This window comes from Gadus macrocephalus, chromosome 17 (assembly GCF_031168955.1).
Source record: "Gadus macrocephalus chromosome 17, ASM3116895v1".
In the NCBI taxonomy this organism is placed as follows: Eukaryota; Metazoa; Chordata; class Actinopteri; order Gadiformes; family Gadidae; genus Gadus; species Gadus macrocephalus.
In genome coordinates, this window is record NC_082398.1 from 10,816,288 (window position 1) to 10,834,009 (window position 17,722).

Consider the following 17,722-nt stretch of genomic DNA (forward strand, 5'->3'; position numbering starts at 1 on the left):
CTTTCTTATTCCAAGCAAGACTTATGATGTTCAACGTATCGACTTTTGACTTTAAATATACACAGACGTGTTGACTTTAAATGTATATATTTGTTGACTTTTACCTGTACGCTTGCGTATGTTTGTAGTTAGAGGAAGAAAATGTGTGTGTGTGTGTGTGTGTGTGTGTGTGTGTGTGTGTGTGTGTGTGTGTGTGTGTGTGTGTGTGTGTGTGTGTGTGTGTGTGTGTGTCTGATGGAAGTGGGAGGTGCGATGTCTGAAAGAAAGCGATCACAAGTGCTGAGTGGTGCATCAGTGGAGGATGGAGTTTCCACTGAGGACTATGTTGCTTCTCTCTCTGGGGCCGCTGCTGGCTCGGGGTGAGTACCGCTCATAGCTCATCTTCCTCCCGCTGCTATGAAGACCTTAAGCAAAGGGATTCCCAACCGGGGGTACGCCTACACTCGGGGGGTACGTTACCAGTTACAGGTGGTACCTGGAAAGCATTTAGATATTACTTTATTTACTTTTATTTAAAAATGGTAAAAAGAATAAATATATTATAGTGTGAATTACAATATATGTTGAAATGTGTTCAATATATTGCTGAATGTTGCTGATCAAACTAGAGGCATCTTAAATTTGAAAGATGAAAAGATATGATATCAATTTAAGGATTACATTTGTGGTTTGGTACCGATGAGGGGATAGCTGAGCCGTACTGATCAGGATATGGGGGTACATATGAGACAGAAAATGTTGGGAAACGCTAGTGTATATTTCAACTTAACATAAAATGTAATTTAATATCCTAAAATAGGATATGCATCATAAAAGGACCTCTATGAGCAGCAGAGCAGCCACCATCCACCTTGCCCAGGCTACCTCCAGCAGGCCAGGCTACCTCCAGCAGGCCAGACTAGGCCCAGCAGCCCAGGCTACCTCCAGCAGGCCAGACTAGGCCCAGCAGCCCAGGCTACCTCCAGCAGCCCAGGCTACCTCCAGCAGCCCAGGCTAGCTCCAGCAGCCCAGGCTACCTCCAGCAGGCCAGGCTAGGCCCAGCAGGCCAGACTACCTCCAGCAGGCCAGACTAGGCCCAGCAGCCCAGGCTACCTCCAGCAGCCCAGGCTAGGCCCAGCAGCCCAGGCTACCTCCAGCAGCCCAGACTACCTCCAGCAGCCCAGGCTACCTCCAGCAACCCAGGCTAGGCCCAGCAGCCCAGGCTAGCTCCAGCAGCCCAGGCTAGCTCCAGCAGGCCAGGCTAGGCCCAGCAGCCCAGGCTAGCATCAGCATCAAACTCAAGCACTACCGGTAAAAACTTCTCCTTTTTTTAAATTACTGTTGCTATCAAATCAATCCACATCTATAAACATGGGCCCAAAAAAAACCCAACATGATGAGGAATCTCTTACTTTAACCACTGTGCATGAGCTTCTTGAGCAACAAAAAACTTTTTTCAAAGATCTGATGAATCAGCAAGAATCAAACTTCAAATCGTTTGTGAAAATGTTTGTCGATGCCACCAACCTAAGGGTTGACAACATTTTAAAAGATGTACAGGATATCAAAAACAGTTTGCAATACTCTCAAAAGGGCATGGATGATTTCCACAAAAAGCTGTCCGATAACTCTGCTGCCCTCAGTAAACTATCGAACCAGTGTCTTCTGGTACAACCCTCTATGGACATAATCACTAACAAATCGGAATATTTGGAGAGTCAATCAAGGAGAAACAACATCCTCATTGATGGAGTACTCGAGGAGAGGAATGAGACATGGCAAGCCACGGAAGCTAAAGCAAAACAACTGCTGGCTGAGAAGCTCGATCTTGACCCTAAACTAATCGAGATTGAATGTGCACGGCGCAATGGAAAATATAATGCGGAGTCCAACAGGCCTAGAACAATTTTTATGAAACTTTTGCGATTCAAAGATAAGGAAGAAATCCTGAGAAGAGGAAGCAAACTCAAAGGTTCTAAAATCTATGTCAACGAGGACTTCACCGAACGTGTGCGACAGAAACGCTCCGAACTGTGGCCACAGCTCAAAGAAGCACGGGACAGGGGAATGGTGGCCTATCTGCGCTACGACCAGCTGATTGTTCACCCACCTCGAGTCACAACACCTCGCCCAACTTAAAATGCTGTTAATTCCTTCCAAACTCATCTTTTAACAGTGATTCTCTTATTATGATGACCAACAACCTAGATATTTCTCCCTACTTACATGCTGACCCTGATAGTGACAACATTGACCCTGAGAACACATTAAACTCATGTAATTATTTTACTGAAGACTCTTTAAAATCAGTCTGTGTAGGAAAAAATATAAAAGATTTTAATTCCTTCACACTATTTCACTTGAATGTGAGAAGCTTACCAAAGCACTTTGAGTCTCTAACTGACTATCTTACATTATTACCTCTTCATTTATCGATAATGGGTTTTACTGAAACTTGGTTAAATGATTCTAAAGTGTCTTTTTATCCCATGAACGGCTATGATCATCTCTATCACCACAGAAAAGATAGACCAGGGGGCGGTGTATCACTCTATGTGAAAAAATCTATCAAATACATCCTGCGAGAAGATCTATCAACTGATATTGCCAATACAAATTCTCATGTTGAATCCATCTTCATAGAGGTAGTGAATGCACCATGTTTTTCTGGCCGTACTGTCATTGGCTGTGTTTACAGACCGCCAAATGGAAATGTTAACTCCTTTGTTGATAATCTGGACAAGCTTTTGAATTCCATTGAGAAAGAAAAGAAGCCGTGCTTCATACTAGGGGATTTTAACATAAACTTACTTCACGCCAATTCAGAAACATTTTTGAACACATTATTTGCTAATGCTTTCTTTCCCCTGATATCACAAGCCACTAGAATAACTTCATCAAGTAAATCTATAATTGACAACATCATTACCAACCATACAAATAAAAACGGATTATCTGGTATATTATTAACTGATATATCAGACCATCTTCCTATTTTTACAGTTTATCACTCCAATGAAATAGGTCAAGATATTACCAGAGTGTTGTTAAGGAACTTCAAGATGTCTAATGTGAAGAAATTTGAAAATAATTTATCTAGTAATCAATGGAATTCAACTTTGTCAACTTATGATTTGATTAAAGCATACTCTAGTTTTAACAATGAATTCTTTGGCATTTTCAATCAATCCTTTCCATTGGAAAAACAATCCATTAAGCCCAAAATCCACAAATCTTGGCTGACCAAAGAGCTCAAAAAAAGCATATCAAAAAAACACAAACTATACAAAGACTATTTGACAAATCCCTCTCCCCTGAACTTTAATATGTATTCAAAGTACAGAAATAAACTCAACCATATGTTGAGAAAATCTAAGAGAAATCATTACCAACAGAAATTGAATACATCAAAAAATGATATGAAGAAGACATGGGCCATTATTAATGAAGTTATCAACAAACCCTCATCAAAAAATAATTCTCAGAACATATTTTATAATAACGATTCTAGTATTGAGGATCCCATTGAAATTGCTGAAGAATTCAATACTTATTTTGTCAATATTGGTCCCGCTTTGGCTGCAAAAATCCCTCTAACACCACTCTATTCTAACATACAGGACCTCCTTCCAGTCAATCAATGTTTCATTTTTCTACTGTGGACGAAAAAGAAATATGGGATATTGTATCAAGTCTAAAGTCAACAAGTGCTGGTTTTGATGATCTCAAAATGAAATTAGTGAAGCAGTGTCTCCCCACCATTGTAAAACCACTGTGTCATATTTTTAACTGTTCTCTTCAATCAGGTGTAGTACCAGACCAACTGAAATGGGCTAAGGTTATTCCCATATTTAAAAAGGGGGATCCATCACTATTTTCAAATTATAGACCAATTTCTTTATTACCTTGCTTCTCCAAAATTCTCGAAAAAATTGTATATAATAGATTAATTGCACATCTTAAAGATAATAACTTATTGTATGATTATCAGTTTGGTTTCCGTGCCAAACATTCTACCTCTATGGCCCTGGTCCAATTAGTTAACAGAATATCTACAGCTTTGGACAACAAGGAACTCACAATTGGAGTGTTCATTGATTTATCCAAGGCTTTTGATACCGTTGATCCGAATATATTATTAACTAAGCTACAGGCTCATGGGGTTTCTGGGACTGAGCTTAATTGGTTTAAAAGTTATCTGTTCAACAGGAAACAGTATGTAGTATGGAATGGAGCTAACTCGACTTACAGTCATCTACAGTGTGGAGTTCCTCAAGGTTCCATACTTGGACCTCTTTTATTCCTTATTTATATTAATGATTTGCATTTAATATCTGATGAAGCTCTTTTTATTTTGTATGCCGATGACACAAATATTTTCATTACCGATAAAGATGAACACAAGTTGATAGATCGAATGAATAGCGTACTCGATCGGCTGGATAACTGGTTCAAATTCAACAAATTATCCCTTAATGTAGAGAAGTGTGCTTATATGATATTTAAGCCTAAAAATATTATTCTATCCGATCCTATCCAGCCAATTTTTATGGCGAACAATGCACTTGCTAATGTTTCCAATGTTAAGTTCCTTGGGGTTTTTATTGACCATAAGCTCAATTGGAAAAATCACATATCACAGGTGTCCAATAAATTGGCTAGAAACATTGGGGTTATTAGACGGGTAAGACACGTGCTGTCAAGGAAAATTTGTATGGATTTATATTACTGCCTTATTTATCCCTTTATATCCTATGGTAATATAGTATGGGCTAGTACATACAAAACCAGTGTAAATTCGATTTTTCTGTTACAGAAAAAATTTGTTAGATCTGTAACCAACTCCAGTTGGGACGCTCATAGTGCTCCATTATTTCGGAATCTGGAGTTGCTAAGCATATATGATGTGAATACTCTTCAGATCGGCACTTTTGTTTTTCAATAATTTACTTCCTTCATCTTTTAACAGTTTTTTTATAACCAGGTCACAGATCCATAGTCATCAGACCAGATCTGTAGATCTCCTTCACCGGCAATTTTTCAGAACAAATCTGGGACAGTTTTCTATTAGGGACAGAGGTCCAGTCGTTTGGAACAGTTTTCCAGCTACTCTACGTAAACACTCATCTTTAGCTACTTTCAAAAAATACCTTAAAATGTACCTAATTTTAAAAGCCTATGATAATATGATAAACTGAATGTATGCTGTATTGTCTTTTTGCTTGTTAGTTACATCTTTACTTTGCTTTCTTACTTTTACTCAAATGTATTCTCATTTTTGTAAAATGACTTTGTAGTTGTTTTATCTCTATAATTCTACTTTTGTTTGTCTTTTTTTTTTTTACTTTATTTTCTTTACCTTATTGTATTTTAATGTCAGGTGGACATCCTTAATAAGCCCTTCTGGGTTTCTTTTGTCCCACCCGTGCATCTATGTATGTCTATGCAAATCTTCTTGCCTTTTTTTTTTTTAATCTTGTTTATTTGCACAAATAAAAAAACAAAAAAACAAAACAAAAAACAAAAATATCATAAAATAATATAAAAGATTTCCTGAGTAAATCCAAATGAGGATTATAGGTCGTGCACTAACCTGTTTGACTTTTGGACAAAAGACACCGTGTTCGATCCCGGAATGGCTTTTAAATAAGTAAATAGTGAATTAAATTGCACGCTAAACTATTGCTGCTCTTTTGCTTCCGCTTTTGTCTTGTTCCAGAAACCTTTACCAAAGACGATATAAAGCTGTATGAGACGGCAGATTTGGAGGTCGCGGAGGGAGACAGCGTCACACTCCATTGTGGCTTGAGAGCCGTCAACCCCAAAAATTATAGAGTGAACTGGTTGAAAAATGAGGATCAAATTCTTCACCAACCGACAGCCCTGAGGTATGACAGAGAGGGCTGGGGATCGGCCCTGTCGCCTGTGAACAACGGTACCTGTGGCTGTGCCACCCTGACCCTTCCCAACGTCACCCGCAACCACGCTGGGCGCTACGTCTGCAAGGTGACCATGGATAAGCCCATGCTTATTCAGTCTTTGGGAAACGGCACGATGATCACTGTCACGGAACGACGGAGCCCAACCAACGGAACAACACAAAAAAGTATGTTTTTTTTATCTCAAAGACTGGCTTGGTTTATATTATTACATGGTACCATAGTTTAATGGTCCATTGTAATATCAGACAGGATAGGCAAGGGGTTCAGGTTATTCAGCTCCCTGCCGAACGTTTCTGGGTTCAATCCCCAATGTCCATAGCCTAACTTGTAGGTATCCTTGAGCTTGATGCCCCTTATCTTTTCCTGCTCCATATTGGCATGTATCTGAATTCACTGTAATTATCGTTGGATAAAAGCTTCTGTTTGATGACTATGTACTAAATGCTAATATTGTCAATCCCTTTTCAACCAAAGACTCGGCTAAACACCCTGCAATGTCCTTCCCCGTCATCGTTTCGCTGGGAATAGTAATGGCCACTGCGTTCTTTGTCACTCTGATATGTCTGTGGAAGCTGCGAAAGAGACAAGGTACAAAACAAATTGTTCCAATCGAAAGACCGGACATTTTACATCATGCTATGAGTCCTGTAGCTTTCAGCCTGTTCCCATGAACTCACATCTTTTTAGACTAACCCTGATAAACACAAGGAAATGTCTGAAAACGAATTTAAAACATGCTAAGTACTCAAGAGATTTGAGCTTATTAGCATGAATCAAAAAACCTTTTATAGTATTTTTTTGTATGCACGGACATATATTTCCTCGCACTTCTGTCAGTCTGTGTATTTTGTGAATTTCTTTCCGTTTGGATGTGTTGGAATGGAATTCCTAACTGGTCCATTTCTGTTTGGGCGGTATGTGTTTGTGTGTGTGTATGAGCGTGGGTTTGTGTTTGTGATTTTATATGTGTGTGTGTGTGTCTTTGTGTACGCACGTGTGTGTGTGTGTGTGTGTTAGGGTTGGACCGAGCAGCAAGGGTGATCTATGAGGTTCCCCACGAGGACTCTGAGGTGGACGGAACCAGCACCAGCTCGTCCAAAGGGTCCTCCCAGTGGGTGAGTCTGTCGGAGGGCTAGGGGGTTCCACTCAACAGCCAGACAGGTTTGATCCCCGATGTCCCCAGTCTAACCTGTAGGCATCATTCAGCAAGAAGATCATCACCCCTACCTGTTCCTCATAGAGGAACCACAACGCTCGCTAGTTACTAATATAAAAGTACTGCCTTGCACGAAACAAGAACATTAATCTGAGGAGTTGGAAAATTGACATCATTGGATTTGGTTTGTGTTCTCCATTGGTCAGATTCTGGATAAAATCGTCCAACTCAAGTTTTTAGTCGAAGGGGAGTTGATGACTGTGCTCTTTACACAACACGCGTTATGAAGCAGATCTCTCCAACACCCCTTAAACAACCTAAGTTGGACTAAACTTATTTTTTTTATCATGACATGTTTTACACAATGGGAAAATTACTTTTGATCAAGTGATGCTTGTGGGTGAATACCAATTCAAAGAAAATACAGTAAAATAAATTCTAAAAGCTTATATAGAGCGAATACATAGTAGTTCTTAAACTGTGTGTTTTATGTACATGAACATTACATAATCCGTCTCTCTTTCTCTCTGTCTTTCCCTCTCGTTGTCTCTGACAGTGTCAGGTACCCGTGTATGAGTCCTTCGACTACTTTGAGCGTGTGGTGGAAAGCAAGGGCGGTGGATGAAGGAGTCTCAATCGGTTGTTTCCCTTGTTGGTCTTGCAAATATCTCTGATACGATCTGTCATCTTCTGCCTCCATCCATTTTGTTTTTTAAACAAGCTAATTTAAAGTCATACATTAACTGTGAAATAGCAAAGAAGCCTTGCCAGGTTTAATTAAAAATTATTGTACAGTATGTGATTGTGAATAAAGATTTTTAATATAGTGTGGCATCCCGCCACGTGGTCCTCGGCCTGGACGGGCCCGGGGTACCGTAGAGGACGGGGTGTACCACCCCCACCCACCAGCCGGCGAGAGAGAGCAGCCCTTTCGGCACCCCAATCAGGGTGATTGGGGGACACCTGGCCGGTGGCAGAGGAGATATAAAAGGGCTGACACTTGGACAGCACGGCACAGCACGGGAGGAAGAAGGAAGCGCTCGGGTCCACGTGCAGCTAGAGGCCCACGGAGGCCCTAGAGACCGCGAGTGCCTTGGTTGACTACAGTTGACTGTTAATAAATGCCCGCAATGGCTTTAACCTTCACCAAACGCGTCGTTTGTACCGGTAACCCGGCTCATTTAAGGAGCGGGTTGCCACAATAGTCACTTATGTTCTCTGTTACTTCTGCTATGTTTGTGTGTGTGTCTGTCTGTGTGTTTCTCTGTGTGGTTAAGAAGAGGCTCTATGCAGTAGGCCAGGGACAGGAAGTGAACAACATGTCTATGTTGGTAGTTCTAATCGAATGTCGACATCTAGGCTACCTTTGGTGGTCGACTGGCTTTTCTTTAAAAAAAAAGATTCAAAGAATTTGCACTTGCATCCTTTGCAACACATCGTGATAAGAAGTGGTTACATTTAAATCACATCCATGCTTGCTTATTCCAAACGTGTTTTAGGCAAGACTTATGACGTTCAACGTCTAAACTGGTGACGTTCAACGTATACAGACGTGTTGACTTTGAATGTATATATTTGTTGACTCATTCGTTCACGTATGGCTGTGTTTGATCGAGAAAGAGTTTGTGTGTGTGTGTGTGTGTGTGTGTGTGTGTGTGTGTGTGTCGTGTGTGTGTGTATGTGTCTGGGGGAAGTGGGAGGTACGATGTCTGAAAGAAAGCGATCACAAGTGCTGAGTGGTGCATCAGTGGAGGATGGAGTTTCCACTGAGGACTATGTTGCTTCTCTCTCTGGGGCCGCTGCTGGCTCGGGGTGAGTACCGCTCATAACTCATCTTCCTCCCGCTGCTATGAAGACCTTAAGAAAAGGGATTCCCACCCGGGGGTACGCCTACACTCGGGGGGCATGTTAGCAGTTCCAGGGGGTACCTGGAAAGATTTAGATATTACTTTATTACACCCGCAATCAGTTTTGGTAAAGAATTATTCAAGATCTTGCTGATCAGGATATGGGGGTACGCATAAGACAGAAAAGGTTGGGAAGCACTTGTTTAGTAATAATTGTCAACGTCCTTCCGCTTCTGTCTTGTACCAGAAATTGTTCAAGGGAAGGATATAAAGATGTATCAGACGGCAGATTTGGAGGTCGTCGAGGGAGACAGCGTCACACTCCATTGTTGCTGGACAGCCGTCAACCACACACACTATAGAGCGGGCTGGAGTAAAAATGAGGTTACAATTCTTCACCAACTGACAGCCCTAACAAACGACGGAGAGGGCTGTGGTTTGGCCCTGTCACCTGTGAACAACGGTACCTGTGGCTGTGCCACTCTGACCCTTCCCAACGTCAACCACAACCACACTGGATGCTACATCTGCAAGGCGTCCATTGATAAGCCCATGCTTATTCAGTTTAGGGGAAACGGCACGATGATCACTGTCAGAGAACGACGGAGCCCCACCAACGGCACTACGCAAGAAAGTAGGTTTTCTTTACCTCAAAGACTGGTTTTGTTTATATTCCATACCAAAAGTACATTTTGTTGACTCAAGTTGACTTGAGATTACCAGAGTTTAGCCGTCTATTCTAATATCAGACAGGATAGGCTAGGGGTTTGGGTTGCTCAGCTCCCGGCCGAAAGGTACTAGGTTTGATCCCATATGTCAGTAGTCTTACCTGTTGAGAAAGTTGCCCCCTCACTCTTTCTGCTCCCTAATGGCATGCATCTGGAGGATTCACTGTTATGGTAGCTGGATATAAGCTTCTTCAATGACTATGTACTAAATGCTAATATTGTCAATCCCTTTTCAACCCCTTTGTCTGACCAAAGACTCGACTACAGACACGCCACTGCGGCACCTGGTCACCGTCGTTGTTTCGCTGGCAATAGCAATGGCCGCCGTGTTCCTCGTCACTCTGATATATCTATGGAAGCTGCAGAGGAGACGAGGTACAAACATGGACATATTAAAGGATGGACCACAGACCGAAAATGGCCGCCCATTCATTCCTATGGAAACTGCTCAGTGGCGCAGGGCATCATACAGGAGCGATTTGCTTCCGCGTTATGTGGCCAAGACACGTGACCTAGTCCGTGACGTACCGGATGCAGAGATCTTCTTCTTCTTCTAGTTTAGTGGAGGATCATAGTTTTTCCCCATATACCGCCACCTACTGGACTACTACACAGGAGTTTGTGACAAGGACGTTGGCAAATGATACTTTAAATCATAAAAATAAATTCAATGAAAAAACCAAACTAACGAAACAAAATAAACAAAATAAAACTAACTAACAAAAGAAATGAATAAAAAAAAAAATATATATATATATATATATATATACTTAAGGTTAAATTCTTCTAACTAGGTTAGTATCTTTTAGCTAATTTATCAGCAATTTCATTGCCATATATTCCATGGTGGGCTGGAATCCAACAGAACTGAATAACTAAACCAAGGCTTATAATATTTAAAAGAAGATGCTTTACCTCTATCACCAAATCTTCACGTATTGAATTATCTGTTATAAAACTTAGTATCTACAACCCATCTAAGAGCAGTTATTATTGTGGCCATCTCGATTGAGTATACTGATAAAGTCACCCACTCTATATCCATATCCTTTTTCAAATTCTGGAATATATATGCCAATACCACATTGTCACCAACTTAGTATCTACAACCCATCTAAGAGCGGTTATTATTGTGGCCATCTCGATTGAGTATACTGATAAAGTCACCCACTCTATATCCATATCCTTTTTCAAATTCTGGAATATATATGCCAATACCACATTGACACCATTCTATGATAGCTGATAACCAAGGTACACACTGTAATACTATAATCAAGAGGACATACAGGCAGTTCAAATAAAAAGAGATAGAACTTTATTGATCTGGAAACTTCATAAATATGTAAGATTGCTCCATATAATACCATAGTAACATAGTAAACGTATGTAGGCCTAAAAAATTCAGTTCAATGTTATTGCTTAAGAAACAGATTCCTTCCAACTAACTATTTACGAAAAATGCAATCAATAATTTATATAAAAGTAAATGTTTACATATCGACCAGCAACGAAGTTGGAGCAGCCTACCCAAATAATGAATTGTAATACACCAACATTGTCAACTGTCATACATAGCTAACCATAACCCTGTCATACATAGCTAAACAAGCAAATGAAAATGTAATACCTACCAACGCAACTGAAATGTTAATATTAGACAATTAACAATATTATGAAAATTACGTAGGTCTCCCATAATCATTCAGGTAATCAATACGTCCGTGCCTGTTACAGCTATTTCAATGATATGTGTGTTATATATCCGTGTTCAACGCCATTCATGTTAAGTAAAAGGACAAATCTCAGACTTTGGAAGTTAATGGAGTTAATGGAAGTTAATTCGGAATTTAATTTAATTCGGAAGTTAATGGAGCCGTGCACTTCAAAATAGGTCCATAGCAAGGAGCCGTTTGTTTCAGTACGGCTCCTTTCAGCTGCCCACCCAACATAGACTGCTAATAAAACGCTTGAGGAGGCGTTTTGAAAAGAAAAAACTTACATTTTTTTAGAACAGGGTAGAATTATAATTATGAGCCTTTAATTGATATCCAGACATTTTTTGCGGAGACACAATCCTGTTCCCCACTTGTATTGGAGTGGACGGCGATATCTACTTCTGGGCCACATGAAATGACGGACCCCCGTCCACTGCCAGCTTAAACAGCTGCAATACCAGGCTTGGCCTCTGAGCACTGGTGGATTGCGGAAGTAAGCCCCTATCCTGGGGGCCTGGGTACAAAGCGTTCCAATCGAAAGAACAGACATTTTACAACATGCCAAGTCCAGTAGCTTTCAGCCTGTTGCATAAACCATCAACTTTTTATACTAACCCTGGTAAACACATAATGAAACGTCTGAAAACTAATTAAAATAATGCTAGGTGGTCAACAGATTTCAGCTTACTAGCAAGAATTCCGAAAACAATTCATACTAATTTTTGTGTGCACTTTTGCGAGTCAGTGCATTTTATGTATTGGTTCGGCTTGATTGTGAAGCTTTCCTAATGGGTCAATTTGTGTGTGTGTGTGTGTGTGTGTGTGTGTGTGTGTGTGTGTGTGTGTGTGTGTGTGTGTGTGTGTGTGTGTGTGTGTGTGTGTGTGTGTGTGTGTGTGTGTGTGTGTGTGTGTGTGTGTGTGTTAGGGTTGGACCGAGCAGCAAGGGTGATCTATGAGGTTCCCCACAGAGACTCTGAGGTGGACGGAACCAGCACCAGCTCGTCCAAAGGGTCCTCCCAGTGGGTGAGTCTGTCGGAGGGCTAGGGGGTTCCACTCCCAGACAGAAAGTACCGGGTTTGATCCCCAATGTCCCCAGTCTAACTTGTAGGCATCATTCAGCAAGAAGATCATCACCCCTACCGGTTCCTGATAGGAACCACAACTCTCTCTATTTAATAATATAACAGTATTTGGAACATTGACATCATTGGAGCAGGATTTGTGTTCTCCATTGGTCAGATTCTCAATAAAATACGTCCATGGTTTAACATCATTAATATGATAATATAATTGTTTTGACATGCTCTGTCTCTCTTTCCCTCGGACAGTGTCAGGTACCAGTGTATGAGTCCTTCGACTACTTTGAGCATGGGATGGAAAGCAAGGGCAGTGGATGAAGGAGTCTCAATCGGTTCCGTTTCCCTTGTTGGTTTTGTAAATATCTCAGATATGTTCTGTCATCCTCTGCCTCCATACATGTTGCTTTAAAATAAGCGAATTGAAAGCCATACATTAACTGCGAACAAGCAATTAAGCCTTGTTAGATGAAATTGAAAATGATTGTATGTAATAGCGAATAAAGTTTCTTAATATAGTATCTTGTGTTCTCTGTCTCAGCTATGGAACAGTAGATCTCATTGTGGTCTGCCCTTTATTTAAACAAGGCCTGTGTGAGTCCATACATGCGTATGGACATATTTTGTGTATGCAGTTTTTATTCTGTGGTTCTCAATGTGCCAACTATGTGCCAACTATCTTTATCTGAGGAAGCACAGCGTGAGAATCGTTAAGTCTTCCTCTTAACGATACAGGGTGTTTATTGGTTGATTTGACAGAGCAAAAACCTAAACATGATTCAGATTCACCATGCCCCACATCCAGGTTACCTTTGGTGGTCAACTGCCTTTTCTTTTAAAACTTCAGAAGTCCTTCGCTTATTCCAACCGGGTTTAACCAAGCCTTGTGACTTTCAGCGTTTAGACTTGTGACTTAAAATGTTTATAGACGGGTTGCCTTTGAATGTATATATTTTTAGGCGTTAACGTGTACGCACCTTGACTTTCAATGCTGATTTGTTGTTATGTGTCAACGGTCATTATGTCGGTCCTTCCTTAGTATGCGATTGGAAATCTCACTGTTGTTCTCACACAGATGTGTGTGTGTGTGTATGTGTAGATATTTTGTGTATGCATTTTTTTGTCTATGGTTGGCAATGTGCAAACAATCTTTCTCTGACAGAAGCATAGAGAGAAATTGTGAAACGTTTGAAAGTGTGAAAATGAAAAACATGGTGTTGATTGGTTGACTTGACAAAGCTAAAAGCTAAACATGAGGCAGGTATCCCTATGCCCGTCTCTAATGGTAAACTGTTGAGGAGTGGGCCTGTGTTCTCTGCGTGGTTAGGAAGAGGCTCTATGCAGTAGGTCAGGGACAGGAAGTGAAGAACTCGTCTGTAACGTCCGTTATCATCAAATGTCAGCCTCTAGACTTCCTTTAGTGGATGACTGGCTGAAACACGTCTTGAGATGTGAAGAGCAGATTGGTCATGTACAAGGTTAAATTGAACCCACTGCTTAATCCAAACGTGTTTCGTAATAATGCAAACATGAATAACAATTAATTAAAAAATACACAGCAAGACTCATGACTCAACCTATAGACTTGTGATTTTCCAAACGTATAGACTCTGACTTTCATTGTATGTATTTGTCTGCAATTATGTTTATAATGTTTGACTTTTAATGTATACTTGGGACTTTTAACCTATACATTTGTTGACTTTCAATGCATAGACTTTGTGATTCTCAATTCATGTGTAAACATCAACCGACATGAAGTCGGTTCTGCGATAAGAAAGCTCTTAAAAAATTGTGAGAGGAAGTTCTGACGTAGGTGTTTGCGTGTGTTCTTTCACACCTTGCTGTTTGGTGTAACCTGTGGTTCAGGAGCTGGTTGAGTTGGTTCTCACAGACAACAAGTCAAACGCGTTTGTTCCATTAAATTAATCAGTGACTGTTTAAAGGATAAAAAACACCCACGGTTGGATCAACAGCGTTTTGACCCTCCCTAATTCAATATTGCGAGACATAAGTTGATTTCCACTGACTTTATTTTGAGGAACAAAATGCAGTGAAAGAAAGACGACTGAAATGGATATTTTTCAGTGTGGGTTTAAAGACGTGGGTTTAAAGCCATGGTGTCAGAGGTTAAACAGGTATTTCTGTGAAAGAAAAAACACATCAGAAGATCGAAAAGACCCGGACACACAAGACAACAGCTCATATTGGCAGTTGAACTTTGGGCTTAACGTTGTGGGAAATCAGCCAGATGATGATGTCATAGTTTATAAACAATAGTATACTTCAGTTTAGTGAAGTTCAGTTCGCTGTATCAGGAGCAAGATATTCTACTATTTGCTAGGGTGCTTGACTCCCAGCCGATTGTCTGCAGACACCCAAATGTCTGCAGCCTAACATGTAAGCTTCCTGAAGCAAGATGCCCCCCTGCCTGCTTCTGCATGATCCGCATCTGAATCATTATAACACTAAGTCACTTTCCATAAAGCAATCTACTAAATGACTAAAGAGTGGATAAGATAAGGGTAGCACGTGAAGAGGAAGAAGAAGAAAAATTATGATTCATGTTTCTGTTACCTCAGAACAAACAAGGACAAAACAATAATTAGCCTATAGCATTATGTAGTATTAAAACCCCACCAGTGAGAGATGTCGCAGTCATATGAGCTCCCATAAGACTCTGTGTCTGTGGCTGTACACCATGGCGCGCCGCTCTTGGGCAAACACCAACGCAACAAAACAAAATTAAAAGGCATAATTGATATCAGTGTGTACATTAGGCGTGGTCCACTAGGGAGGAAAGCCCCTGAGCCTCCCACAAAGTAAACACCCGGGCATCGCTCAGACCCATGGACATGGGCTTTGACCACGTCTGGGGAACAATCGCAGCCTTATGAAAAAAACTCAACTGATTTACCAACCTGTTTGTTTTGGGGAGCGGAAAGCCGTTGTTATAGAAGGCGGGGAAAAAACTTGTTTACCAACCTGTTGGTTTTGGGGAGCGAGGGGCCGTTGCAATAAAAGGTTGTAGGTCGGCCGACTTTGTCTCACTGCCACGGACGTCGTCCTCTGCTCTGCTTCTCCGACGTCTCTTCGTCCACGTACCCGTCGTCCATCATGAGCTCGTCCAACTTCGACTTAGCCCCAAAAGGCCTCAAGGAGCTGTTCCTCAAGCACGCCGGCAAAAGCGGCAAAAAGGACAGCATGAACAAGGGAGAGCTGAAGGCCTTGCTGCATGAGCTGTTCCCGGGACTGCTTGAGGTAGGCCTATTTCTTCGGCTTTTCCCCTCTCTTACCCTCTACTTGTTGCTCTTTGTCTTTTTATTTTAAAGCTAGTTTTAAGGATAAAAAAATCGCTGTGAGGTGCCTTCCGTGTAGCTCACGGGCTTCCCATTGACGGCCCATGGCGTTAATAGTTGCCGTTTGAATCTTGCCAAGGGCTGGGATTATGTTATTTTTGGTTCGCGCCTAATCTAACCGAAAATTACCTAGGCTAATCATTTATGTTCGTCCGACAAGTCACTAAATATGTGTAGATTTAATGTGTCTCACAAAAATTAAGAAAAATGCAATTTATTATAAAATAGGCCTTGTGTTAAATGTACAAACGGTGGATTTCCCGCAGCCAACTGCGTTCCATGTCTGCTACCTACTTTGTTCTGCGCTACATGGCTGAAGACGACGATTCATTTAAATAATAAAAAATACAAAGCTGCCTGATGCATATAGCACCTTTCCAATATCCCCAGGCACTTTACACGTGATGGGATGGACGGAAATAAAAATGGGAGTCGGAAGAAGAGAGAGAAGTTGGAAGTTTTGACTTTGCCGTCGGTGACACTTTCTAAAAATGTGTCGTTGAACACCTCCTCCCAGAATGCCAAAGACCCGGAAGCAGTGGACAAGCTGATGAAGGCGCTGGACCACAACAACGACTGCGAGGTGGACTTCGACGAGTTCGTGGTCCTGATCACGGCTGTGGTCAATGCCTCCGGGAGACGCTGAGAAGGGGGAGAACATGTCGTTGCTGAAAAGTCCATCAAGGCATCATTCTTATTTTTATGTTAAAATAGTTTGAATACAATGTTTGGCAATTGTCTTTGCCAGTGTTTTTTTTTTTTCTTTTTCTGGAAAGCCTTATATCCTACAAATTAAAAGTTACTCAAAATATTGCATTTTAGGTTGGGACCACACACACACACACACACACACGCACACACACACACACACACACACACACACACACACACACACACACACACACACACACACACACACATGCACACACACACACACACACACACGCACGCACATGCACATAAATAAATAAAAGGTCAATTAACTTAAGATATTCTGTCCTTTGTTTCACCGTGGTCCATAATTGCTTGATAGGTGGTTGTTATGAGGTCATACAGTTGAACATCGTCGATGTTCAACTCAGCTTTGCCAATTAAGGAGTGGTTATATCGTTTTTATAATGAAAGAAGCTACGCCTTTATTAAGCAAACAGACTTTTAATCTGAGGATAACTTTCATTTGTGAGCCAAAAGGTTCATCGGTCACTGGAGGTTACACTTTTATTTTAATTAATTTCAGCTATAGTTAAAACCTCTTTAAGGTAAGGTAGTTGGGTCGTGACTACCTTAAAACTTTTAACAAGACTCAGTGTTGTCTTCGCTCTTCAAGAATAAAATAGTTCGGGGAGACAGAAATTCTCTACTGCCCCTGTGTGGCGGACAAATGCACTCCCAGTCTGACAGCTCTCTCTCTCTCTCTCTCTCTCTCTCTCTCTCTCTCTCTCTCTCTCTCTCTCTCTCTCTCTCTCTCTCTCTCTCTCTCTCTCTCTCTCTCTCTCTCTCTCTAATTCAATAAGGCTTTATTGGCATAAGAAATAAACATTTAGATTGCCAAAGCAGGTGAACAATAAAGTAGTCAAAATATTAAACACAAAATGTATATACATCAGGTATTAAACAAGTGCTCAATATACAAAAAGTAAAATGTGGGATATTATAGAAAAAAAAGAAAAAACAGAAAGTTAACTTTGCAGTTAACTGGCTTTGATAGTTACACATTTTGAAAGACACTAGTGGAGTAGACTGGGGTATGCCAGTAGAACATGACAATGTGTCTGGTCACACTGAGGTGATGTAGGAAGGGGGCGGGGGAGGCAGAGGCCGAGCAGGTGGTGGCACAATATCCTCCCCACACCCTCTCTCCTTCCAACACTCCCCTTTATTCATACACAAAAAGAGTCCAACAGAGAAACACACATA

General features: G+C 41.1%; 3 protein-coding genes across 5 annotated transcripts; all 3 read left to right on the forward strand.

The window, feature by feature from the left end:
* Positions 1 to 142: 142 nt before the first annotated feature.
* On the forward strand, positions 143 to 7,905 carry LOC132475936 (uncharacterized). The gene is made up of 5 exons (XM_060077344.1): positions 143 to 359; positions 5,699 to 6,085; positions 6,396 to 6,509; positions 6,939 to 7,036; positions 7,634 to 7,905. The coding sequence occupies exons 1-5, from the start codon at positions 302 to 304 to the stop codon at positions 7,700 to 7,702; spliced, it is 726 nt and encodes a 241-aa protein (XP_059933327.1). The 5' UTR covers positions 143 to 301; the 3' UTR covers positions 7,703 to 7,905.
* An 835-nt stretch (positions 7,906 to 8,740) lies between these two features.
* On the forward strand, positions 8,741 to 12,965 carry LOC132475933 (low affinity immunoglobulin gamma Fc region receptor II-like). Of its 2 annotated transcripts, none has more exons than XM_060077339.1 (5): positions 8,741 to 8,889; positions 9,172 to 9,558; positions 9,908 to 10,027; positions 12,296 to 12,393; positions 12,699 to 12,965. In XM_060077339.1, exons 1-5 carry the CDS (start codon positions 8,832 to 8,834, stop codon positions 12,765 to 12,767), a joined length of 732 nt encoding a protein of 243 aa, XP_059933322.1. In that variant the 5' UTR covers positions 8,741 to 8,831; the 3' UTR covers positions 12,768 to 12,965. The 2 variants fall into 2 exon arrangements, with proteins under 2 accessions (XP_059933322.1, XP_059933323.1); XM_060077340.1 differs by having other exon boundaries at positions 9,920 to 10,027.
* A 2,504-nt stretch (positions 12,966 to 15,469) lies between these two features.
* LOC132475944 (protein S100-P-like) lies at positions 15,470 to 17,317 on the forward strand. Of its 2 annotated transcripts, none has more exons than XM_060077354.1 (2): positions 15,470 to 15,707; positions 16,323 to 17,317. In XM_060077354.1, the coding sequence occupies exons 1-2, from the start codon at positions 15,564 to 15,566 to the stop codon at positions 16,449 to 16,451; spliced, it is 273 nt and encodes a 90-aa protein (XP_059933337.1). In that variant the 5' UTR covers positions 15,470 to 15,563; the 3' UTR covers positions 16,452 to 17,317. The 2 variants fall into 2 exon arrangements, with proteins under 2 accessions (XP_059933337.1, XP_059933336.1); XM_060077353.1 differs by having other exon boundaries at positions 15,548 to 15,707; positions 16,196 to 17,317.
* The last annotated feature ends 405 nt before the right edge of the window (positions 17,318 to 17,722 follow it).